Source organism: Panthera pardus, unplaced genomic scaffold (genome assembly GCF_024362965.1).
Source record: "Panthera pardus isolate Hobbes unplaced genomic scaffold, ASM2436296v1 HiC_scaffold_17, whole genome shotgun sequence".
Taxonomy (NCBI): Eukaryota; Metazoa; Chordata; class Mammalia; order Carnivora; family Felidae; genus Panthera; species Panthera pardus.
This window is the reverse complement of record NW_026526732.1, coordinates 128947806-128973812: the sequence shown is the minus strand read 5'-3', so window position 1 is coordinate 128973812 and position 26007 is coordinate 128947806. Positions and strand designations below refer to the sequence as shown.

General features: G+C 42.8%; 1 protein-coding gene across 17 annotated transcripts in view; it reads left to right on the top strand.

Annotated features, from left to right (window-relative positions):
• FARS2 (phenylalanyl-tRNA synthetase 2, mitochondrial) overlaps positions 1–26007 on the top strand; it is a 619002-nt gene that overhangs the window by 389588 nt on the left and 203407 nt on the right. For 8 of the 17 annotated variants that reach the window (XM_053904930.1, XM_019419839.2, XM_019419838.2 and 5 more), the window contains one exon: positions 18862–18929. The exons of the other annotated variants lie outside the window; for them this stretch is intronic. In XM_053904930.1, coding sequence (XP_053760905.1) covers positions 18862–18929 — 68 coding nt within the window. The remainder of the gene's footprint in view (positions 1–18861; positions 18930–26007) is intronic. 17 annotated transcript variants of the gene reach the window in all.

Genomic DNA, 26007 nt, shown 5'->3' with positions numbered 1-26007 from the left:
TAGTAAATGGCATGCACGGTTACTTGCACGTAACTGATGCTCAGTAAACTTTCATGGACTTAAAACAAGGGGCACATGTCTAGGGTTATGGATTCAAAGGAAAGAAGCCATTGGGATGGGAAGATTTCCCAGGAGACAGGATAGCAAGTTCTGCACATCTGTCTCCCTTCTGATACCTTGTGAATGAGATATACACAATTCTGACTCTAATTACTGTCAGTAAGTGCTTTTCAGTAGAAACCTTCAGTTCCTATAAAAAGAATTCTGGGTTGTTATGTTATTTTGTTGCTGGGACAAATTCATTCATGGTAGCCACTTTAAGACATAGGGGATGCATTTAAGGGTACACCTGATTCAGAACAGGAAACCTGTTTGGAACCAAGATGGGTCTAGAGGCCAGAGACCTTCTTCAGCTTGGTGCCTCTGGCTCTATCCCTCTGCTCACTCCTCATAGCCAGTGTCTGTGTCTTCCCCCAGCCCCCCTCCCTGCTACTTACACAAACACGGACATCTCCACCTGTTTCTGCATTGGCCAAAGTCTTTTCTGGCCAGTCCACTCCATTATCAAAGTGCAAACTGGAAGGAATTAATCCAACTGACTGGTCAAACTGCCAGTACCCCTTTTAGGGAGAGCTCTTTGTACCAAGCTGCCTTCTGAGGTTCCAGGCAATCTGTGGATGGACCACTCTTGGATCAAGACCTTATTGCTGATCTGGCCAGGGACCACTAATAAGACATCTCAGCCCTGCTTTCCAGAACAAAGAGCCAACTGTCTGAACATTTTCAACCAAAAGGTTCACAGGATGTTTTTTCAGAATAGAACAAGCACCCGAATACTGCCCTCTTTTCCCCGTCACCCACTAGTCTACCCCACATATAGGGCTCTAGGTAACCGCTCCTAATCACTGGCTCATTCCTATCTTGTGTTCCTTATTTGCATTTAAACTTTTCTAGGCTATTGCACTTGATGGAAACTCTGTAAGGCACGATGGCATAGTTGCTCACTTGTATCTTCCCATAATGTTTATATTAGTGGAAGGAGGCTGCCTCACTGTGTGACACTTGATGGATAGCTCATTGATCCTTCTTCACTCCTTAGAGGAGCTTTTGTTAAATGACTGGAAGTATTTTATGACATAAAAAGTAGAGGCAAGAAAGAGCTCAGAATCCAGAGTCAGAAGCCATCAGCTGAGTCTTGGCCCTGCACGTCCTAGATGTCTGAAATTGGGACTGTCTGAGCCCAGTTCCCTCATCTGCCAACCAAGGGCGCTAACATCATCTTTAATGGGTATAACTGCAAAAATTAGATGAGCCCGTATATGTAAAATTCTTTCAAAATGACACAGAGGTTTGTTTGGGTTTTTTTTAATGGCTAGCTATTACAGTAAATACTAGTAACTTTCACAATCAACGCATCTTGTTTATTAAAATAAAGAATAACCTCAGCACAGCTAGGAGCCTTGGACTTGGCAGCCAAATACATACGAATAGGAAGTTCTGGTACTAAAGGGAAGCAGAACAGACTTCATATAAAAGTATCATTCTGAAATGATACATGTTCTTCCTGCAACTTAAGGAGCAAATTTTTAATCACAAAGATGCTGACCGGCCAAGCTGTGTAGTTAATATGGCGGCTCTCTGGGTTGTGTGTTGAGAAAAGGCTATGGACAGTGACCGGTGGGATGACATCCCTGGTTTACAAATCACTCCCTGGTCTGGTTTCTTGTGACAGAGCCAAGTAAGTGCAGTTATCTGGACTTAAAGCTTGGCCAGCAATGAAACGCCAGCTACAGCTAATCTTGAGAGAGCTTGTCAGAAGTTGTGTCCCCTTGAAGCTGACAGCATGCAGTCCCAGGGAGGTGGCTCGAGGTGGCCAGGCCTGCTTTAGAACCCTCCTGGCTTCTTTCCCTTTCTTCGCTTTTATTGCAATGCCGGTGGCGTGAGTGTAAGAACTTTTATTGTTGTGGTTCAGACAGCCCAGAAAGCAATTCTAAGAATACTATTTTTAGCTTGGATATTTGTTTTTTTTCCCTGCCTCCCATCCTTTCCCTCCTTCTCCCAAAGGCTTCTTTTTAAAGCAGCCCACGAGGGGTGCCTTTCCTCACCATCACACAGCAGCCCTGTTTGCCACCAGTGCTAGACAAATTAAAACACAATTAGTTCAGTCCCCGAACACCTTGTTCTGCCTTGTGCCCCAGCACTTCACCATTTGCTGAAGGATTCTTTGGGATTACCTTCAGCACTGACCTGGCAGGGCCCCAGGAACAGCATCTCCGCACAGGGCAGAGAAGGAGCAGAGAGATTGCTTGATGACAGCCAGGCAAGGAGAGAGGCCAGGCACTTAATGAGCTGTATCTTCAGTGATGTGCTGTGTTATAGCACACCTTTGTGAGAATTAGCCATGGAGCCGCTCTTCCCTCTTTAACTTTCAATTAGCAGTTTTCAAGGAATTCTTTGGATGTTATCCTCACTTGGCAACTTGTGCACCTTTTTGTAGCGTGGAGATTGAATGCTCTCTTTCCATGATGTGAGGCTCAAAAGTAACATCACTTGATGTTTCCCTGTCTCACCCCCAACAGTATTGATCAGATTAAAGCAAGTTAAAATGCACACCAAGGACAACCTGTCACAGAATTGCTGGCAGAAATGTGACAGGAAAGGGCAGCCCCACCCCATCATTTGGGGCAATTATGAGCAATGCTCTAAATCATTTTGGATCTTTAAATCTGTTATCCCAGGTCACAAGGTCACTTCAACTAAGCTACCACCCAAATTGATACCCAGAGCCAGCCCTGGGAGGCTGCCCCTCCCTCCCAGCCCTCCCCCCCCCTCACTCCCCTCCCCCACGGCACTGTCTGCACTGTGTCAGTTAGTTACCTTGTCCTTCACACCCCACAGAGGCTTGACCTTGAATGTGCTACAGCCCTCACAGTTAACGATGATATCTTAGTAACCAAGACATTTATGAATCCACGTACAGCCTCAGAATCATATATAAGATAACCAAACAGTTATCCTGAGTACAGATTTCAGAGTTGAGGCTCGAAAGATGGGCCTATGATTTGTAAGAAAGTCTCTGAGACCTCTTTGAATCATTCTAGAAAATTCGTATTTCTCAATAGCAGAGATGGACTTAGCAGACTTGTCAATCCCTCTGGCTCCAGCATCACACAGGCCGGGGCTACAAGGCACACAGTGTGTGAGCTGGGGTGGTGCCATTTGGTCACCTGAATGTCTCTTGGGCTAGTTATCTTCCTTAACTTGGTCATAACCGAGACGCAAGCAGTTGATGTACAAAAGGTGGCAGCAGGCAGGTACCTCTCGGGATGAGAGGTCAGCTCCAGGGGAAGGGACCTGTAGTGCCCACAGATGGTCCAAATGGTACCCATGAGCTAGGGCATCTTTCTTATTGGGGACCTTTGGTAGGGGGCCATGCAGTCAGCAAGCACAGTGGAAGCAGGTGACAGAGCAGACGAGCAGTCACAGGGCAGCCAGGCTTAGGGGCAGCCATCTGCCTGGACACTCCACTGGTTGGCTGAAGACCCAAGGCTCCTGATTGTCCCCTACTTAGACTTGGGATTGGCTTTGGAGTCCAGATGTGGGAGTGGGGGGGGGGGGGTGGGGGTGGGGTGTGGTTAAGTTAGAAAATCCAGGAGACCAACAGGAGCTTCAGTTTTGGTTTTTGTTGTTGTTGTTTTGGTTTGGTTTTTTGTTTGTTTTGTTTTTTGTTGTTTGTTTTGTTTTGAATACCTATACCTTCACTGGTGGGGAAAGGAGGGTCTGTTTATTCATGTGTAGTTTGGAGCCAGAGAAAGTATTACTATGATGGGAATTTAATCATGTGTCTAGTGAGGACAGAGTAAGATAGAATGTTCCATGAGATTTACATGAAGAAGAGGACACCTCAAGGCAATGTGGTGTAAGTTAGGGAGTCCCGTCTCCATAGAGCCACTTGGCAGTCAGAGCACTAGTCAGACACTTAAGAAATGAATTCAGGACCTTATATTCAGATATCCCCAGCATGTCACCACCACGTGCCCACAGGGACCTCAGCCTCCTGCAGAGTTACTCTCAAGTATGTCTGGAGATCCCAAAAGTTGTCCCCCATTTGCTTACAAGCTTCCTGTGAACATGCTGGTGACTCTCCTGGGGCCCTCGGGTTTCCTCCTGCATATCACCGGCCCTGCTGCTGCTTCCCCTGGCTGGCTGGCACACCTGTAGGACTCTGGGGTCTTTATGGTGTCTTGTGCTATTTCAGGTTTGGGTGTCCCTGTGCTTTCCCCCTCTGGTGTCACACCTGTCCCCTGCGACTTCAGCAACTCTGCTTTGAGCCCATCTTCTTTCCTACCTTGCAGAGCTCTCCCCCCACCCCCCACCAGGCTTCCCGCATGCGCTCCCCTCCCCCCCCCCCCGCCCCCCACCAAACCCATGCAAATGAAGGCTTGGGGATTCCAGTGGAGACCTGACTCCATCTCAGCTTAGACTAAAATCTTTTCCATGGAAGCACAGCTCAGAAATGAGGACAAATTCAACAAAATGGCAGTCACCTCATCTTTTGTCAACATAATTTTTTTTGTATGATGTCTTATTTAATATTTCTTAGAGGAGAAAGAATACCCCATGAAAGTTTTTAGATTCTCTATTTGGCGTATCTGTCTAACTTCTCCTGAAAGAAAGTACAATAGTAAGATGAGAAGAGAGGAAACCAGCAGTGAAAATTAAGCAGGTGAAGTATTTGTTCGAGAGAGGACTGCTGTGGTCTCAACATTTATACAGAATTTTACTGGAATAATCACTTATCTTATCCCAGCATTTATTAAATATGGTAATCTCTCCTAGATGATCGTCTGTCCAGCAACACACACGGTGTGCACTTTTTGGAATTCTGTAGTGATGGTGGAATAAGCATTTCTAACACATTCTTTTTGGCAGTTGCCACATTGCATTGTATTTATACAGTTCCCACTACTGCACTGCCAGTTACTGCCAGACACTGGGTCTGTAACTTTCTACTCTACTTGAGATATAAAACATAGCAACTACTCAATAAACATTTTTTTTTATGAATGAATGATAAAAAGGAAGAAAAGCCAGCAACAACATACTTCTGTCATGTTTTCTGCAGATAAAACTGGCATCCCTTTCTATGTAGAGGAGACCCCATTTGGTAACATTTTGCACCTGGGTGACCAGAAGCCTTTACAACCCATATCCATTATGATGGTTTCTTACTGAGGAAAAACAGAGTGGAGAGGAGAATTGCTCCTTAGGAACAGAAATTAGGTCATAGCAAGTTAGATTCTGAGTAAACTGCTGGGTTAAAAATAATGTTTTTGAGACCAGTGTTCAAATAGAGAAAAGGAAAAAAAGTAAAAGGAAAAAAAAATGCCTTTTAAGAAGATTGGTTGTATCCTCTGTAAAATATATTTTAAAGCTCTGAGCATCCAGGATCAGAAAAGTGTGGGGTGTTGGAAGTATGCAAATTATTCATGATTACCTAGGAAACCCTTTTCTGACTGGAAGAGGGGCAATTGCAAGGTGGGATAGAAATTCAGAGAGTCAAATCATGACATGCTTGTGTGTATGTTTGTTTGCCACAAGATGAGGAACAAGGGAAATTTTTGAAGGAACATAACATGAAAGGAAGAAAAAAGCTGTCTGTACAGGGAAGGCAGAAAAACCTTAGCTGTCTTGAATGTGGACTTTCCAAGCCACCTGTGTACCTAAGGCATGCCATTTGGCATAATAGGAATAGTGGACCCCTGACATGGCTGCCAACATCCTTTTCTAGAAGCATCTTCTTCCCCAATATGCATGGTTAATAGGAGAGCATCTACACTGGTCCAGTGGGACTCTGCCCCTTGGACTAAGTGATTGATCCAGGGGTGAGCACCTGATAAAGCTGGGCCAGTAAGGCCTATTCTCCATAATGTTTGGATAGAAGACCAAAGAGAGCTTAAGCTGTGAGTGACATACCTAGGAACCATCTCTGGCCATGTGTCCCATGCAGGGAGAATATGGTAAGCAGAGAGGGAGAAGGAAGCAGCAGAACAGAGATGCAAGATGGAGAGAAGATGCTGGTATGGTTGAGTCCCAGGTTCCATTGTATTCTGGGGCCCAGCCGCACCCTGCCCTTTCCACAGCTTGGTTGTCCAATCCTTGGTCAGATTCCCTAAGCAAGTGTGACTCCCTTGTTGTTTCATTTGAGTTTTCATTATTTGAGATCAAGTGATTTCTAAGACTCATAATTGCAGACTTTTGGCACTGGAAGAGGGCAGGAAGTAAGAGGGTGACAGGCAGAAGTCATCAGCTTCCTTTCCGGAGAACTCTGGAGAACTGCAGAGACGAGGCTGCAGAGGGCCCTTGAGCTCCAAATGTTTCTATTCAGTATAATTTTGAATGGTCCTTTCCTCTTAGCTAGAATAGCTAAAAATTCATGTGTCTCAAGTTGTGACTCATTCATTCTAGTGAATATGTATTTGAACATTACCATGGGTGAGGCACCGTGATATCTATGATATTTATGGTCAGGAGATATACAAATGACTTTTTAGGGGCACCTGGGTGGCTCAGTCAGTTAAGTGTCAGACTTCAGCTCAGGTGATGATCTCATGGTTTGTGGGTTCAAGCCCTACATTGGGCTCTGGGCTGACAGCTCAGAACCCGGAGCCTGCTTTCGATTCTGTGTCTCCCTCTCTCTCTCTGCCCCTCCCCCACTGTTTCTCTCAAAGCTAAACACTTAAAAAAATTTTTAAATGATTTTTTAAATGAGTCCTTGTCCTCAAGGAGCTCACAATCTGATAGGAGGTCAGTGCACATAGATATTTGCAACTTAATATGAGAAGTGTCAGGTGAGAGACGGCGCCACCATGGCTTCAAGGAAGAGCATCATGTCACTTTGCCTTAAATGCCCAAGAAATGTTTACAGATTATGTTTCAGCTGACAAATAAGAATTAGGTATGGAATGGGCCAAGAAATTCCAGGCAGAGTAGACAGCAGGCACAGAGACAGGAACACAGAGATATGAACATAATTGAGTGTACCTAGCATACAGGAAGCTTGACAGAGCTGGGAGGGCAGGGAGGAAGGGAAGGGAATAAAGCTGGAGAGTTTGGGAGGGGCCAGACCTTAAAGGCCTGGTATTTCCTTATAAACATATGGTCCTCTTTGGTAGAATATGTGGGTACTCATTGAGCTAATTCAGCTGTTTTCAAGTTTGTAAGTGATTATCTGTCTTGAGACTGTGCTGGCCATGGGGTAAGGTTGGAGGTAGGTAAGGTATGGAAGCACATCTGAATGAGAGGAGATAATTGTCTGAGCTGAGACCATGGCTGAAGCCTTGTGGGAAAACCTGACTGATGGAAAGGAAATTCAGTAAAAATCCACAGGAAATGTGGACCCATTTGGGAGAGACAACCTAGATGAAGGGACCAAATACCACTCCCCAGTCCTGAGTGTTATGACTACGAGGATGGGGGCTGACCTTGAGGCAGGGGTTAAGTAGAGGGAGCAGTCGTTTGGAGGAGGTGATTTTAATTACTTCTGGTCTTCTTCTGTTTTGTTTTTTTTTTTTTTTCAAGTCTATTTGAGAGAGAGAGAGAGAGAGAGAGAGAGAGAGAGAGAGAGAGAGAGAGATTGCATGCACACAAGGTGGGGAGGGGCAAAAAGAGATGGGAGAGAATCCTAAACAGGCTCTGCACTGTCAGCATGGAGCCCGATGCAGGGCTCAGACTCAAGAACTGTGAGATCATGACCTGAGCTGAAATCAAGAGTAGGACACTTAACCGACTGAGCCACCCAAGCGCCCCACTTCTTCAGTTTTAGGTAGGCCACGTGGGAATGCTGACCTAAGAGCACATGAGCGAGAAGCCAAGATTAGGATATACAGTTGGCAGCTCTAGATAGGAGGTGCCCAGGACATGTCTGGAACAGGAAAAGGGTAAGATAAGGAAAGAACAAACCCCAAGGAAGTCTTAAGGGACGGAAAAGAGAAAGACTGAGTGAAGGAATTAGGAAGTGCAATCCAGGAGGTCCACGTAGAGGAGCAGAGGCTGGGGGACAGAAGCCATGGAAGGTTCTGTCTTGCAGGAGCGAGATTATAGAATGCCGTCAGATAGATCTGCCAAGACTACATGGATTTGGCCAATAGGAGGCCTTCAGTAGGAAATTCAATGATAGAAAATACTTTGGTTAATCATATTTCTTCTCATTTCCCCCCTGTTGTGCCTTCATGAATATTTATTCCACAAATGCTAGTAATTAGAGAATACTTGATTTAATGGGTAGATACAGAGGGTTGATGTGTTACGGAGCAAACAAAATGTCCTTACTCTAGCACTTAAACCTGCCTCTTCAGGGTTATGTGCTTGGTAATTTTCATTTACAATAATGTTGTAGGGAAGTTTCACTTTTCAGACACTTACCTGTTTTATTTTCCCTTCCTGCATAGCTCATTTAAGGGGTAGATAGAGCAGGTGAAGGATATCCATTAGCCCTTTCTGAGAAGCAGGGATTATACTGGAGTGACAGAGATTACTCCCCAGCACCAATTAAATTAATTAAATTCACTTGGGCCTGTATATAGCCACTGTATTTAACTTAAGAAAGGATATGGGATGCAAATGAAGACCTGAAAATATGAATGGAATTTGGAATTTGAACAATACTTTGATCAGCATTTCCTAAAATGGCACATGGGGAAGAAAAAACTCCTTAAGGTTGCATATGCTTCCCTTTACTTCTGACAGGGGAACCTAGGCACCTGCTGTGCAGCTCTGCCTCCTCCAGAAGATAAAGCCACCCCTTGGGAACAGAAGTGCAGTATAATACAAAGTACACACAGCTCCTGAAATTAGACTTGACCTCCACTCGCCTCTGGAGCCAAAAACAGCCTCCCCAAAATGAGAGAAAGAAAGCTAGGAAAAGAAGGTGTGAGGAGCATATCGCAAGGAGAACCAAGAAGAGCTGGTTTTGATTATATTTAGAATGTTATATTTTTTTTAACCTGGATTGAATCAATGAATACCTGCACATTGAACTTCTTTTCAGGATTCCTACTGCCAGGAAATCTGTTTCAATATGAATTCCAAATAATGTTATATCACGTCTGATACAGGAATATACCTGGCAATATTAAACAGATCAAATTCTTGAGAAGACTAGTCTGAATAGAAGCTATTCTTAGCATAGTTAAAGTAAAGGAGATCAGTATAGGTATTCAAGATGAAAAATCCTAATAGTTAATAGAAAACCAAAATTCAAGGTCCTGCCAACCTTCAGAGCAGAGTGGTTTCAAGTGCATCTCAGAAAACATGTGTTTTAGAGATTTTAGCCGGGGTGGGGAGCAACACATTTTCATGTCTTTTTCTGGGGTGCCCTTCCTCCCTGCCTTTAAATCATCTGATGTCTCCAGTAGTGCCTGCCCTGCCCCTTAGACAGCTTTGTTCGGCCAATGGCTGGACCAGGTGGAGATCGAAATTGGATCCCATAACATATGACTGGATTTACACATCGTAATGACACCATTTAATTATTTTAAATAATGCTTTTACTTAGGTTTCCTACTTATGGTACTACAAGGAGGATTTTTATTCTTCTAGCTCAGGCCGTAATATAAAAATGGCACGACAGTTATTGTATTCCTAATTACAAATTTGTTTAATTAAAATTACATTCAGTCATTCTGACATACATACTTTCAAGCAACTGTGAAATAGAGCTATTATCATCTTTTGGTATGCTGCCTTGAGTGGCTAATAATTTTAGTTAGGTGGTAGTTTTAGGTCCTTATCATCAGTAAATATGAAAAATAAAGCTAGAATAAAACAGTAGCAGTAATTTCAAAATTTATGTTTGTTTATCAATTGGGCCTTTGCATTATGTTTTTAAAACCAGTTCCTTGGGGTGCCTGGGTGGTTCAGTGGGTTAAGCGTTCGACTTTGGCTCAAGTCATGATCTCACAGTTCGTGGGTTCAAGCCCCGCATTGGGCTCTGTGCTGACAGCTCAGAGACTGGAGCCTGCTTCCGATTCTGTATCTGCCTCTCTCTCTGCCCCTCTCCTGCTCATATTCTGTCTCTCTCTCAACAATAAATGAACATTAAAAAAATAAAAAAAAACAGTTTCCCACCTGAGGCCTCCAATAAAAATCAAGAAATCATATGTGTTAAAATATCTGCTGGATGTATTCTGTGGAAAAATAGATCCAAACAATCCATAGCAGATGTGAGGAGGAGGAGATCTCTACTGCATTTTATCCCTGAATCTAAGTCTCCGATTCATGGATGTCTGACAAATCTGTTTTAAATTGGTGGCCATGTAGATGGTGTCCCCATGGAAAGGCTACTCTCAACTTATTTTTCTATTGTCGTTTTTAGTGAGGTGAAATTTACATGAGTGAGCAATTCAGTGACATTTAATACATTCACAGTATTGTGTAACTACCACATCTCTCTGCTTATCTAGATCCAAGACGTTTTCATCACCCCAAAGAAACCCCACACCCTGCTTCCCTTTCCCCACTCCTTCCATCCCTCAGCCCCTAACTGCCACCAGTCTGCATTCTGTCTCGGTGGGTCTCCCTATTCTGAATATGTCATATACACTGTATGTTAGCCAACTTGACATTACATTACATTTTAAAAAATGGAGTTATGACCCAGCAATAGCACTGCTAGGAATTTACCCAAGGGATACAGGAGTACTGATGCATAGGGGCACTTGTACCCCAATGTTTATAGCAGCACTCTCAACAATAGCCAAATTATGGAAAGAGCCTAAATGTCCATCAACTGATGAATGGATAAAGAAATTGTGGTTTATATACACAATGGAATACTACTTGGCAATGAGAAAGAATGAAATATGGCCTTTTGTAGCAACGTGGATGGAACTGGAGAGTGTGATGCTAAGTGAAATAAGCCATACAGAGAAAGACAGATACCATATGGTTTCACTCTTATGTGGATCCTGAGAAACTTAACAGAAACCCATGGGGGAGGGGAAGGAAAAAAAAAAAAAAAAAAAAAGAGGTTAGAGTGGGAGAGAGCCAAAGCATAGGAGACTGTTAAAAACTGAGAACAAACTGAGGGTTGATGGGGGGGGGTGGGAGGGAGGGGAGGGTGGGTGATGGGTATTGAGGAGGGCACCTTTTGGGATGAGCACTGGGTGTTGTATGGAAACCAATTTTACAATAAATTTCATATACTGAAAAAAAAATAAAAAATAAAAAATGGAGTTATATAGTATGTGACCTTTTGTGTCTGGCTTCTTTCACTTAGCATGTTTTTGAGGTCCATCTACCTTATACCGTGTAGCAATACTTCATTCATTTTTATGGCTGAGTAATTTTCCATTGTATGTAGAAACATATATTTTATTTATCCATTCCTTTCCTGGTGGGTATTTAGGTTGTTTCCACATTTTGGCAACTGCAAATAATGCAGGTATGAACATGTATGCAAAAGCATTTGAGTTCCCATTCTCAATTCTTTTGGGGATATACATAGGAATAGAGTTGCTGAGTCATTTGGTAATTCTGTTTAACTTTTTGGGGAACTGTCGAACTGTTTTCTATGGTAGCTAAATCATTTTACATTCCCACCAGCAATGTACATGGGTTTCAGTTTCTCTGCATACTCTCTGACACTTGTTCCTTCCTCCATCTCCCCCTCCCTTCCATCCATCCATCCATCCATCCATCCATCCATCCATCATTTGGTTTCGATTTATATTTCCTTAGCAACTAACTGATCTTTTCATAAAGTCCTTTGTTGAGCTGTAAGAGTTCTTTATATGTTCTGGGCACTTATTACACCAAACTTTTTATTGCCTCTTAACCTTTTGAAAGTTACAAATTATTTCCTTCTTTCCCCTTCCTTCTTTCCTTTCTTCCTCTCTCCCTCCTTTTTTTTATACCATTTGTTATTATTTAAATTTTAGTTAACATACAGTGCAATATTGGTTTCAGAAGTAGAATTCAGTGATTCATCACGTACATGCAGCTCATCACAAGTACCCTCTTTACTACCCATCTAGCTCATCTCCTACCCACCTCCTTCCATCAACCATTTGTTTTCTATTGTTAAGAGTCTCTTGTTTCCCTCTCTTCTCTTCCCCCCTCTTCCCATATGTTCATCTGTTTTATTTCTTAAATTACACATTTGAGTGAAATCATATGGTATTTGTCTTTCTCCAACTGACTTATTTCACTTAGCATGATACATTCTAGCACCATCCATTCTTTTCTTTCTTATATATTAAAAATATTAGATTTGGGTATTAGATATAATGGATCTTTATTTTAAGAAAAGAAAGATAATTTAAATTCCCTATAATTCAACCACTCACAGATGAGCACTGTTTTCATTTTTATGTCCTTCTTCTAGTCTTTTTTTTTTAATATATAGAATGAACATGCATACATATATATTCAGAAAATTCTGCTTTCATCGTGTACTATTTAAATTTTTTAATGCTTTTTTGATGTGGAAAAGTTACACTTATTTACATATAATTATCAGAGCACTTCGTTGTTTCAGTGACTGGTGGACTAAAATCTTTCCGTGTGCTTGTTAATCATTTGAATACTTCTCATAAGAGTTGGGGTTTTATAAACAATAAAACCTGTCAGATCAACTTGTATAAGCTATTTATATACCCAGAATCCTAGTCCACTTTCTCTCATGGTTGTTATGATTTTTTTTCAGATTGTTATCTATCTGCCTTTTATTCTGTGTGGTGTTTGGGACATAGCAATATTTTATCTTCTTTCGTATTGTCATATCTAATGTTTTTTTCACTGATTCCTTCAATTGTCTTAAAAAGTCCTTATCTAACACGTAAAGGATTATATAAATATTTGCTTACATTTTCTCTTTTTCTTTTATTTTTTTTTTATTTTTGAGAGAGCACAAGCAGGGGGGCAGACAGAGAGGGGGACAGAGAATCTGAAGTGGACTCTGTGCTGACAACAGCGAGCCTGATTTGGGGCTTGAACTCACGAACCCTTAGATCATGACCTGAGCTGAAGTGGGATGCACAACTGACTGAGCCACCCGGGCACCCCTACTCACATTTTCTCTTAAGTTGTTTATTTAAATTGTATTTCTGGATCCATCTGGAACTTACGATGGTATTGCGAGATGAGAGGGTCACACTTTTATTTTCCTAAATAGCTAACTGTCTTTCCTGATACCATATACAAGATCAATAATTTGCAATAATAGAATCTGTTACCAAAGACATGAAACCAATTACTTTACTCATTTTTTTTTTTTTTAAAGGACACTTATACACTGGCATATATATGAACTGGGTCATCTATGTCTTGGTTTACATGTATTCCTATTCTCACTAAATGAGTAGCCACACTGTCATGTCAGACCAGAATAGCCATGTGGCCACCCCAAGTCTCTCTTCTGGAGGCTGCATTGTCGTCTGAGGACACTGGGAAGCAAAGCCTTTGCATGTCCTTTGTCCCAGGCAAATGCTTATGTGTCAGATTGATCAGGTTCCTGAGATTGGGCTAGATTGTGGTTTCTGGGGTTCAGTTAACCTTCAGTAGCTACACAATGTAGTTGTTGCCATATTCTGTCTTATTTCATGTTATATCCTGGAAGGAATAGAGCATGTCATTGCCCAGAGCGGGGAAGCCTTTGTGGGGTAGTGGCTGCAGCATGGGCTCTGGAGTTGCCTTCAGTTCAGCTCCTATCTTTGTCACTTGTTGGCCTGTGGGACTTTAAGCAGCTGGCTTTATCTTTCTAAGCCTCAGTTTCTTTATCTTTAAAATGGACTTAACATTAGGACCTACTTTATAAGGCTATTTTGCAGTGCCTGGCACATAAGTATACAATAAATGTTAATACTGTTGTTGATAGTGATGTTAATATCCTAGCGGTGAATTTCTCCTGGGAGAAACTAACTTTAATTAAATGCAAGCACTAAACACACACCAAGAACAGCAAAGCATCTACGTTGGAAAGCTTTATATGTTGTATTTACTATAGTTAAGCTCATACTCAAATTAAGCATCCAGTTGCTCAACGATTGTTTGTTGCAAGCAATAAAGTTGCTTTCTCAAGGTCTTAATTATATTGGATTAAAAGACAGAAAAAGAAGGTTGAGTATATGACAAGAGAAGAAAAGTATGGTAGGGTTAAGATATGAGAAAGGGATTTTTTTAGCATCTTAAGAAAACATTAATTATAATTAATTATACTGGGGGGGTGGGGCGGGGTAAGTGCTGTATATGCTGCTGGTAGAAAAGTGGGACAAAGGAGAGGAGAAGGACGCCCCATGCCAGGAAATGATGCCAGCACATCTGTTCACAGGGTGGTATCTGATGAGACTTCCACTCTGGACAGGTCCTATGTCTTTGTATCTCAGGGTTTTGATTCAGGCCTGATGTCTACACCACAGAGTCTGAATACCAGAGGGATCCTGCACAAGGCAGACAGCACTTTGTATTCTGATTTGGAATTCAGCAAGAGGTTCATTCAGTGATGTAAGTGAATACCAACTAGTTACTGTCAGTGTTCATGAAACAAGGGATAGCAATCATTTTTAGGAGCTATCACTATTTTGCCATCATCTAGTGGTATTTTTTTTAATGTTTATTTTTGAGAGGGAAAGACAGAGTGAGTGGGGGAGGGGCAGAAAGAGGAGAACACAGAACTCGAAGCGGGCTCCAGCCCTCTGTCAGCACAGAGCCCAACATGGGGATTGAACTCACCAACCACGAGATCATGACCTGAGCCAAAGTTGGACTCTTAACCGACTAGGCCTCCCAGGCACCCCTCTATTGTTATTTTTATGTCTATTTCATGGTAAAATAATTTTCAAAGCACATCAACTATTAGACATCTAGTTTTAAATAGCATAGTTATATTGACTTACAAAAAGCAATTGCATTTCTTTTTGAGTTTTAAAGACATGTGATAGGTTTGTTTGGCTGTTTTGTGTTAATCAGCATTTCTGTTTGAAGATGTGTAATGAGCATTCCAAACTTCAAAATCATATATGCATTTATAACACTGGATGTACCTAAGAAAATGGCCACACTTAAGTGGAAGACTAGAAGTATAAATCTCTATGAGGAAGTGTAGTTCTTGTATATGGATGTGGGTTTGAGCTTGACTATAGAACCCCGAGCTTTTGCAGCTAAGGCTTGAGAGCATAGTGGTTACCTTTTGGGGTATCTGCATAGCTACTAGTGATTTCCCCTCCTCTGTGAACACCTCCTCTCTCCCTCTCCAGAGCAGCGGGCCCTGGCAGCCATGTTGTGCAGTGAGGCTTCCTCTCTACACCACCCTACCCCTAGTCCCAGTCTCAGATGATTGGACCCAGACAGATGCTTGACCCATGAGAATTTACAGCTGGGGATGACAGGGATTAAGTCATTCTTCGACAGAGGTACCTTCCATGTTGTCTTTTTGCCTTAAGGAGCAGAGAGGCAAAGAATGGCAGTTTACAGAGAAGAAAACCAAGCAGATATACAGACAGAAGTAGAGACAGAAGGCCAAGATGAAATCCACAGGGCAGTCAGGTCCCTTATTCCTATGCTTTCCTGGGGCTGGAAGGCCTTCCTCTCCCAGGCTCTTTGGCTCCTGAAACAAATTCCCCTTTCTTATGGAGCCAGCAGGACGAAAAGTAGATTTCCTTAACTTGCCCCAGGCATCCAGCTGAGGTACCCTGGAAGTACAGTGGTATCCTGTTTCTGTCCCCTGAGAGCCTCTTTGTTAGCCTAAGTGCCTAAGTACGTTCGCTGGCAATTAGGAGCTTTGCTGCCTAAGTGTCTACTTCAATCCGTCAGTTACACTTTCTGACCCACTGCATAGGCACAGCAGCTCCCATGTCAGGGAGTGGGCAGAGAGTGCCTCCCAAATCGAGAAAAGCCACTCCAGGCACCAGATGGCAAGGAGAATTTCATAGAACATATTGATAAGAAGTAAAGCCTCTTTGCTAATACTTTCCCTAAACACTGTCAGTTGAAGGGAGCTTCAGGCAGGCGTACAGGGAGACAAATAAATGCACACAGCCATCCATCCCGGCATGAGGTCCACAAGACATTCCCAGGAGTGTGGCAAACTCAAGAGGAAGGAGAATAATCCAGAGCAGAACAAGGAACAACTGATTGCCAGGTCAGACTGAGCTGTTCCTGGTGAAGACTAGGGCCTCAGAGTCTGCATCCTCGACACATCCCATACAATCAGCTGTGTCTGAATTAACTGTGAGAATAAAAGCAAACCTTTGTTGAGGACTGTGTCCACTGGCTGCGGCTCAGCACTAAGTCTTTATTCGCCGGACCTCATTACACCTTTACCACCCCCCTTGAAACATGCAGGGTTTTGCGCTTCCTTTTAGATACCAGGCACCTTAGGTGAAGCATCTCACCCAAAGAGACATGGCCTCTAGTGGCGGAGCCAGGATTCAACCCCAGTGGTGTGAGCCCCGGACACGTTCCTACCAAATCACTCTACTGCTTCCAGCATGTGGCTTGAAATTGCTCGCCGGCCCCTTTGGTGTTGTGCTAGAGACCCAACATTAAGGCTTCTACATTCCTTTGCTGGGGCCACCATGATAAACACCACAGACTGGGTTGCTGAAACAAAGGAATTTTATTGTCTCCCTGGCCTGGAGGCTAGAAGTTCAAGATCAAGGTGTCAGCAGGATTGACTCCTTCTGAGGCATCTCTCCTTGACTCAGATGCCGCATTCTCCCCACGTCCTCACATAGTCTTTCTTCTGTGTATGTCTGTGTTCTGATATCTTCCTGTAGGATTGGGGCCCACTACATGACCTCATTTTATGTTAATTACCTCCGTAAAGACCCTGTCTCCAAGTTAGGTCATATTCTGAGGTACTGAGAGTAAAGACTTCAACATATGAATTTGGGGGGACAAATTCAGCCCACAACAGCTCCTAAAGGAATTTTATGGATAGTTCTGGGTTTCTGTCCCCAGTCTGATATCTAAGGTGGGCAGTGAAAACAAGGAGCACCCTTTTAGAGCAGTCTCTCCTGCTGGGGTTGCTGTACCATATACAGGGAGATGCTACTGTCTGATCACTCTCCGATCCCATATTCTAGCACAGGACTGTAAAAAGATAACATGCTTTGCTTTTGCTTTTGCTTTGTATCATTGCTTTTCACAATGAAATGAGCTACTTTAGGCACTGAAGCTTGCTCTGGGGATGTGCAACCGGTAGGGAAGACACAAAATCCACCCAGTCTCAGAGCAGGCCTCCCTGAGAACTGACCTTTCTCAGGATTGGGTGCCTTGCTAGCTAGCACCCAGGAAGTTTGTCTCATGCCCCTGTTATGTGCTTCCCACAACAGGGCTTGACCATGGTGGTGCCTGGGCACCCAATGGTGCCCATTTCACAGCTCCTAATGACTCTTTTTCTCTAGTGACACGTCCAGCTTCCCCACAAGGGAAGATCTGATTGGTCCGTAGAGTCACTGCCATGAGGGGGGCCTCTGCTGGATAGAGCTCAAGACACTCATCGCTGCCTGCCCAACCCCCATCCCCAGTCCAGTCATCAGAGGCCTGCAGATGCGGTCATGTAACCTGAGCATGGATTGATATAGGAGAAAGAGCTCTGCATTCTACCAGCCTCTGTCCTGTTTTGGGACAGGTCACTTAGCTTCTCTGAGCCACTGGTTCATCATTCTGAAAAAACTGATATAATAACCCTACCTTAAAATCAGTATTATAAGTCTAAAATGAGATGAAGTTCTTAAAAATACATCCAAATGTTTTAAAGCAAAGTGATTGAATTTTTAATTTTAACATGTGTTTCTTCAGCCTTCTGTTTGACTGCTGATGTATTCCCAGTGCCTGTTACTGAACCTTTGTATCTCATGTCCTGTCAGGGGAGTTTTTTAACCAGAAGCCATATTGGTCTCAGTGATTATGTGAAATTTGCATATGAAATGTTCTAATGTTTGTACCCTGCACTTAAAGAACTTCTGAAGACTTATGTTCATCAGGGAATCTTGTCGGACATATTCGGAATATTTGGGGGAATTTTCAGAAATGAGAAGTAGCTGCTTCTTGCTTAAGTATGGTTCACAGTTGAGCAGGCCATTTGCATAAATAGCCCATGGGGAGCCATGGTGTCTTGGAAGGGCCACATTTTGTGAACTGGGGAATCAGACCTATCTTCCTCTCTTCTTTAATCAGAGTTTGGCTCTTGCTCTGCAAACAGGTCAGTGAGATGAGAGCAGGTGCCAGTGATGGCTCTGGAGGTGTAGGGCCTTGTAAGGATCCGTGACATCCTTGTAGTATTCCAGTGGCAAGTGAGGTCCCCTGCAGAACGAATCTGTCACTCACCAAGAGAGATGTGGCCAGTACCCATCACGGGGGTAGGTCCTGGGCATCTGACTAGAACATGCAGTTCTTGGAAGGGTCACCTACTTTCCTTGCTTCAGGGCTTCAGTGCCCGAGGGTCACATACTTTCCCTATGGTGAGTTGTCTCTTTAATCAACTCTCTACTCATCTGGTGGGTTTCTGAATAACTTGTTTTAATTACACTCCATTTTACTAATAATATGCTTCACTATTGGACAGAGGTTTTAAAGGTTGTGTCCTTAAAGAACATTTAACTTTTTTGTCGGGGTGTGTCTTTGAGGTCTCTTTTTCCTGGAATCCCATGTGGGTACTTTTCTTAGGGTGTATGTGTCTGTGTGTATGCGTATGCTATTGTGCACCAGGTCTGTATAAGGTACTGTATTATGTAGTGATACAGTGGGAAGACTGAGGCTCAGAAGTCTAATTCACCCTCCTGATGTTACACAGCTATTCAGTAATCATGCAGGTCTTAAAAGCGACACAGTGGCTCTGACTTTTTGCTTTTTACGCAGAACAACCAAATTAAATCTGGGAGCTGGCCGTTGCTCCTACTTGGAGCACCAGGATTTTACTTTTCCAGGTCAGTGTCCCAGACTCAAGTCCTGACTTAAGCAGTTTCATGCAGAGGTCTCTGGCAGACCAGGCTTTAGGACAGAGCCCCCACTGCTCTGTTCCCAGTGCAGGCTGGAGACAGGCCAACCCCTCTTCCTGTTGGGGCAGTGCCATGAGGGCAGTGGACAGCTATTTTGGAAGATGGTCCTTATTTTCAAAACACTATTCATTTCCCTTGGACTTTTCCTACTCAAAGTGGTGTGTCATTGCAGGATCGCAGAGCCGAGAGGCATCCCGGCCCATTCTGTTCCACGGGTGTCTCGTACACTGTCCATTATATTTTGTGTGTCAATGGTCCTAGGGACAGCATGCTCCCAGACTGCATTCCCTTGGTGCCAAGTGCAGGTAATGAAACTCAGGGTTAATTTTAGCCCAGGAAACTGTACAGAAGATGCTTGCTTATCCAGAATGCTTATCTGTGAGTTACTGCACATACCAAGTGTGGGTTACTGGATATCAAAGTTCAAACGCTGAGGCCACCGGGCAACCTTAATAGTACAACTCAAGGACTCCTTTCCTTGGGAAACCTCTCATGATACCCCTGTCCTCCAGGGAAAGTTGTTCATGTTGGTTTTCACTATGCCCATATGTACATCCATCAGAAAGCCACTAACATTTCATCGTACTTCACATTTTCATGTGTCTCCCACTAGACTGGGAACTCAAGGGTAGGAATTTTATCTTATTGATCTATTTTTCTCAGGGCTTGCCATAATGATGGGCAATTAGTAAATATTTACTAAATGAATAAAATCTTCTTAGCCATAGACTTACAGCAGTCCCCCCTTATCCACAGGAGGTACGTTCCAGGGCCCCCAGAGGATGCCTGAAACTGCAGAGAGTGCCAAACCCTGTGTATGCTATGTTTTTCCTCTACATAACATATCACACCTGTGATAAAGCTTAATTTATAAATGAGGTACAGAAAGAGATTAACAACAATAATATAATAGAACTATATAACAATGTACTGTAATAAAAGTTATGTGAATGTGGTCTCTCTCTCTCTCTCTCTGTCTTTCTCTCTCTGTCTCTCTCAAAACACCTTTACTGTGTTTTGATGTACTATATCATCCTTCTTATGATGTGAGATGACAAAATGCATACATGATGAGATGAAGTGAGGTGAGTGATATAGACATTAGGCTAACTACCGACCTGCTGATAATAGGTCAGAAGGAGGACTGGTTGCTTCCAACTGCAGTAGACCATGGGTAGCTGGAACCCTGGAAAGGAAAGCTGTAGACAAGCAGGGGAAGTCTGCTCATACTATACACATATGTACATATGTGTATGTGTAATGTGTATATGTATATGGACTGTAACACACTTATATATGTGTACACATATATATATTATATAAGACCTATTTCAGATACCGGTAGCTTCTCATTTTCAGGGGACAAGTTCATTGCTATGGAGAACTATAAATGTAGAACATTAAAGGCTTAACCATGAGCTATGCTGATCCAGGACAATCCATGTATAGTGCTCTTCTAAATATTCTGAATCCAAGATGTGTCTCTTTTCTTTTACGTCACTTGACCATTGTTTAAGCTTTCTGATTATTTGGATTAAGGGCTAATGATGGTTTACTCCAAGCTAAAACCGTTACTTTGAAAATATAAACTCTTAATTTTAAAACCTTTTGGAATATCTCAACTTCTTCTTTCCCCTTTTAAAACTGTAATTGAGAGTTGACATTCTAGTGTATCCTGTCTTTGCCCTGCTTGTAGAATCTAACCCAGCACCTCAGGAAGAAGAATGGAAGAGGATTTTTTTAAATGTCAAAAAATAAAAATAGAACTTCCTCCTGTGCATCTCACTCTAGCTTCTGTGGCAGACCTCGGATGCCTGCTTTCTAGGATTAGATAAGAAAGTCATTTGCACAGCTGTAAACAACTTAAAAGAAGGGCAAATTTGAAATGCACTGTGTTCATGATTTGAATCCAATGTGCCAGTAGGGCAGGCACAGAAGGATGGGGCCTCCAAGTGAACTCACTAGGCGCATCAGACCCTCCACAGCCCAGTCTTTGCCTTCAGAGCTCCCTCTGCGTCCTCATGACATTCCAGGGCCACATCCTCCATGAGCATGTTTCCTCTGGCCCTGGCTGGGCCTGACCCTGCAGTGCCCACCATCTTGACATAAACATGGCCCCATCCCAGAGAGATGGGACTGAAGGAGTGACACTAAGAGCTTGAAACATGAGTCTCAGGAAGAAACTTGATTAGCCGCTTTTTAAAGAAATGGTTTTTTAGATTAAGGAAATAAAAAGTTCCACTCTAAGAAAAACTCTATCTACACACACACACACACAAATTTTCTTCCTGGAGGAGGAAGCAAATGTATGTGGGTGAAACAAGGAACTGAAATAATAATCCAGCTTTGATCAAAACTCCTTGTTATAGTGTTCCCTCTGAAAATGATTTCTAATCAATGAGCGCTACCACAGAGCACCAAGGAGTAATTACCTTACATGTGTTTCACTCTGAGCTGTGATTAGAAACAAGATGTGAGATCAGAGGGGCATAAAACGAATGTAAGAAGGAAAAAAATCTCAGATAAGAGCTGAAATGCACAGGCTGTGGGATATTTAATAAGTTGGAGGCTTGTTCCAGGTAGTGATGTCGACATTCATTCATTTACTTGGTTAACATTTCCCTGCTGCACTGACGATAGCAGCAGGGTGTTCAGGTGACTTCTCACATTCTGCCCTTATATGTAACGACAGGGCAAGCAGCTGGCTCCCATTGAAGTATGAGCATTAGTTCACAGGTGTTCAGGTAGCAGAGAGGGATTTGGGCTCCTAACCCTGCACCTGCACATTTCCCAGTGGTTAGGAGCCAGTTTTCAGCATGGACTGCTTGGTTCATGCTCCAGCCTGAGCAGTAGTGGAACCCGGGCCTTATGAGCCCAAGATGAGAGGCAGGGGCCTGGGAAAGGGACTCATACACTTGGAACAGTTCTACCAGTGAAAGAAAAACTTGAGACGCTAAGGGCAAGTGTGTGGTGGTATTATTGAGAAGGTGAAGACCCCTTGGTCTGTTGAGGAGAGAGGAGGTCTTTGGCCCAAAGTGTTTGCTGGGCATTTACTGAACCCATGAGAAAGACTTTCTTTTTATTTTTTCTTTTTGAATTAGTGTTTTTCTTTTTTTTTTCTTTTATTCAAAACCAAGTTAGTTACCATATAGTGTAATAATGATTTCAGGAGTAGAATTTAGCGATTCATCACTTACATTTAACACCCAGTGCTCGTCCCAACAAGTGCCCTCCTTAATGCCCATTGCCTATTTAGCCCATCCTCCCTCCCCCAATACCCTGCCAGCAACCATCAGTTTGTTCTCTGTATTAAGGAGTCTCTTATGGTTTGTCTCCCTCTATCTTTTTATATTATTTTGCTGCCCTTCCCATATGTTCATCTGGTTTGTTTCTTAAATTCCACATAAGAGTGAAATCATATTTGTCTTTCTCTAACTTATTTCGCTTAGCATAATGAACTCTAGTTCGATCCACATTGTTACAAATGGTAAGATTTCATTGTTTTTGATGGCTGAGTAATATTCCAGTGTGTATGTGTGTATACATACCACATCTTCTTTATCCATTTGTCAGTTGATGGACATTGGGCTCTTTCCATACTTTGGCTATTGTTGATAGTGCTGCTATACACATTGGGGTGCATGTGCCCCTTCAAATCAGCACTCCTGTATCCTTTGGATAAATACCTAGTAGTGCTATTGCTGAGTCATAGGGTAGTTCTGTTTTTTTAATTATTGTCCAGAGTGGCTGCACCAGTTTGCATTCCCACCAGCAGTGCAAAAGGGTTCTTCTTTCTCTGTATCCTTGCCAACATCTGTTGTTGCCTGAGTTGTTAATTTTGGGCATTTTGACAGGTGTGAGGCATCTCATTGTGGTTTTGATTTATATTTCCCTGATGATTAGTGGTGTTGAGCATCTTTTCATGGATGAAGTGATGAAATCCAGCCATCTGGATGTCTTCTTTGGAAAAGTGTCTATTCATGTATTTTGCCCATTCTTCACTGGATTTTTTTTTTTTTTTGAGTGTTGAGTTTGATAAGTTCCTTATAGATTTTGGATGACTCTGTATCTGATATGTCATTTGCAAATATCTCCTCCCATTATGCTGTTTGCTTTTTAGTTTTGCTGATTGTTTCCTTCACTGTGCAGAAGCTTTTTATCCTGATGAGGTTCCAATAGTTTATTTTTGCTTTTGTTTCCCTTGCCTCCAGAGACATGTCAAGTAAGAAGTTGCTGTAGCCAAAGTCAAAGAGGTCGTTGCCTGTTTTTTTCTTGAGGATTTTGATGGTTCCCTGAGGAAGAGTTTCTGAACTCCTAAGACTATATGGTGAACATATAATGAAAACACCTGCACACCAAGAAGCAGAAGTGTTCACTCTGATGACCATCCTGCAGTAGGGCAATGCTCAGGCACAGAATGTTACTTTCATTTGTCAGTAAGACAGAGGATCCCTCCACAACGTGATCACTATTCAGCCACAGCACAGACCTGCTCCTTCCTTTCCTTGAGAGGTGCCAGTTGTGTGCACTGATTCCTTTTAACCCTTGTCTCCAAAGAACTGAAAGAATATCAGCATTTTTACACACGTGATCTTGAATAGCCTCTCAGCATGTTTAGCGTATGATTTCCTTAAAAGCATTCTTACTAGGTGATACTCTTCCCAGAGAAAAGCTTGGAGGTCCAAGGTTTGATCTACCAGTTTTAAACTCATTATCAGTGGCTCACTTATCTTATGATGTTCCTAAGGTTTCAACCTGCATCCCTACTCCCAGTAGGTGATAATATAGTTTTTAAAATTCTTATCCTTTGCCAAAGGATGGAAAGAAGCTAGAATGAGTGACAGGTTTACTGTAGTGTCATTCCCTGAATATGTTTACAAATGGGAATAGCTACAAATGCAGGATCATCGAGGGCTCGCCTTAATGTAACTTAGAAAATGGACCAAATAAACTCCCACCCCATAGTTGACCCAGGTCTTGTGATTCTGAAGAAGTGACATTTAGCACAGTATAGGACCTTACCGAATTTCTTTGCTTTAAAAACGTACCAGTTGACTTGGGTAAGACATTCTTTACACCTTCAGGGATACTTAAACACTTCCTATGTTATTCTGGAAACCTTTTACCCAGCAGTAAATATTATCAACCTCTGAAACAGTGAATGACAGTCAGCCTGCCACTGGTGTGAAATCAGGGACCAGAACAGAGCACCTTTCCCTGATGCAGTCAGAATTAAGACAGCCAGAATGTGCCTTAAGTATCTAAGAAAAACTTGACCAAAGCGCAGGGCCACTGCGTCTGTTGTTATTTTAGATTTATTCAATTAGAGTCCCAAGCAAAGTAAATTGAGCTGTGTGGCTGATTTGAATATTACCTTGGAAGAGAGTATAAAGAGATTAACAAACCCTAAGGGACTAGGAAGGAGAGTGCCAGGCTCCTCCTTCTGTCCCCACACTTGGGCCGCCTTTTACAGATTTGTTTACGAAGGACCAGAATCAAAGCAGGAGAGCAGACGTGCCTTTTGTTCAGTGCCTCACAGTCCTTTCTCTGCTTCATCATCGTCAGAAATTTCCTCCGTGTGTGTGTGTGTGTGTGTGTGTGTGTGTGTGTGTGTGTGTCTGAGAGACAGAGGGTATGTGTGTGAACTACAGCAAAATCAAAGCTGGCATGTGTGGAAGCTTTCAAGTTGAGGAAGGAGGCCCATCCTGAGAACAGGGGACATTTGGTCCTGTTGAATTGTGCCTTTGTCTTGGCATTTGTGTTGTCTGGCACAGTCGGCTGCATTAAATTGACCTGGTGCCACAAAAAAATTGGCACATGAGAAATATTAAAATTAACTGCACAGGACTCACATTTTCTTAGGCTGTAGGGTAAGTTAACTATGCGTTTCAACAGAGAGCTTCCTCCGTTCTACCGTCTTCAGTGCCATGTGGCGATTGGTTGTCTCCCACTTCATTCAAAGACTGAGGCATTTTTACATGCGTTTTACTCATGATTTAACAGAGGTACGGGAATAGGATGATGCCAGGGAGGCCATCCTGTTTTCAGGATGCAAGCGGTGTTTTTAAATCAAGTCTTTCATGCTTTGGCAGATTGAGATGGCAGTGAGTTTTCGAGTAGAGTAGGAAGCTGGACTGAGGACAGAGAGGGAGCGGTAGGGGGAAACACCGAGGACAATGGAGAGGCCTTCTTGGGGATTACTTTTCACTCTTAATCATGACTTTTCAATGTCTTTCTTATTCCCTTGGGTCCTCACTGTTTTCAGGGTATGTCCAATGCTGCTTAACAAATAAAGTCTACAGTATTAGATTAGGAAAGAATATATCTAGGCTGCAGGGGCTCTGCCACTAACCAGCTATTGACCTTGGACTTATCTCTGAGAACCCACTTCCCATCTGTAAGATGAGGGAGGGGCTGGGGTCATGCCATTCTCTCTGTCTATTCCAGAGCTCCCCATCCGTGGTCTGCATCTCATGGCCTTGGATTCCCATCTGTGGCTCCTCTTCTCCAAAGCAGAAGAAAAATTGCCTAATGGGGTTTGTATGAGCAATGCATTTATTAAAACTGTTATGGTTCTCCTAGCTCCTTGTAAGTATTTTTATCAGAGAATACCTAGGGAGGGGAGATGAAACCCATCACTCCTTTACTTGTTATTAGCACTGATGAGTTTGAGATTTAGGAGGAGAATGAAAACAGTGGCCCAGATGTGTCTTTGGTTTAGTTTTGTTTGCTGTGTTCCTCCCCCACAGTTAGTAAGGGCATGACTGTTCTTTTACCACTTTATTCCATCCCGAGCAGGGAGTTTGACTTTGGGCTGGCCTCCCTTTTCCTGCCTCCTCTTTCCCTTCCTTCCTGGCAGGCACCAATGTCTTATTTATCTTTGTACCCTAAGCATAGTATTTGGCACATAACAGATGATCCAAATGTATTTGTCAACTGCCTTGGTTCAAAAAGTAGACCAAGAATATGAGAAGGAATACTTGGAATTAACACTGGAAATTAATGT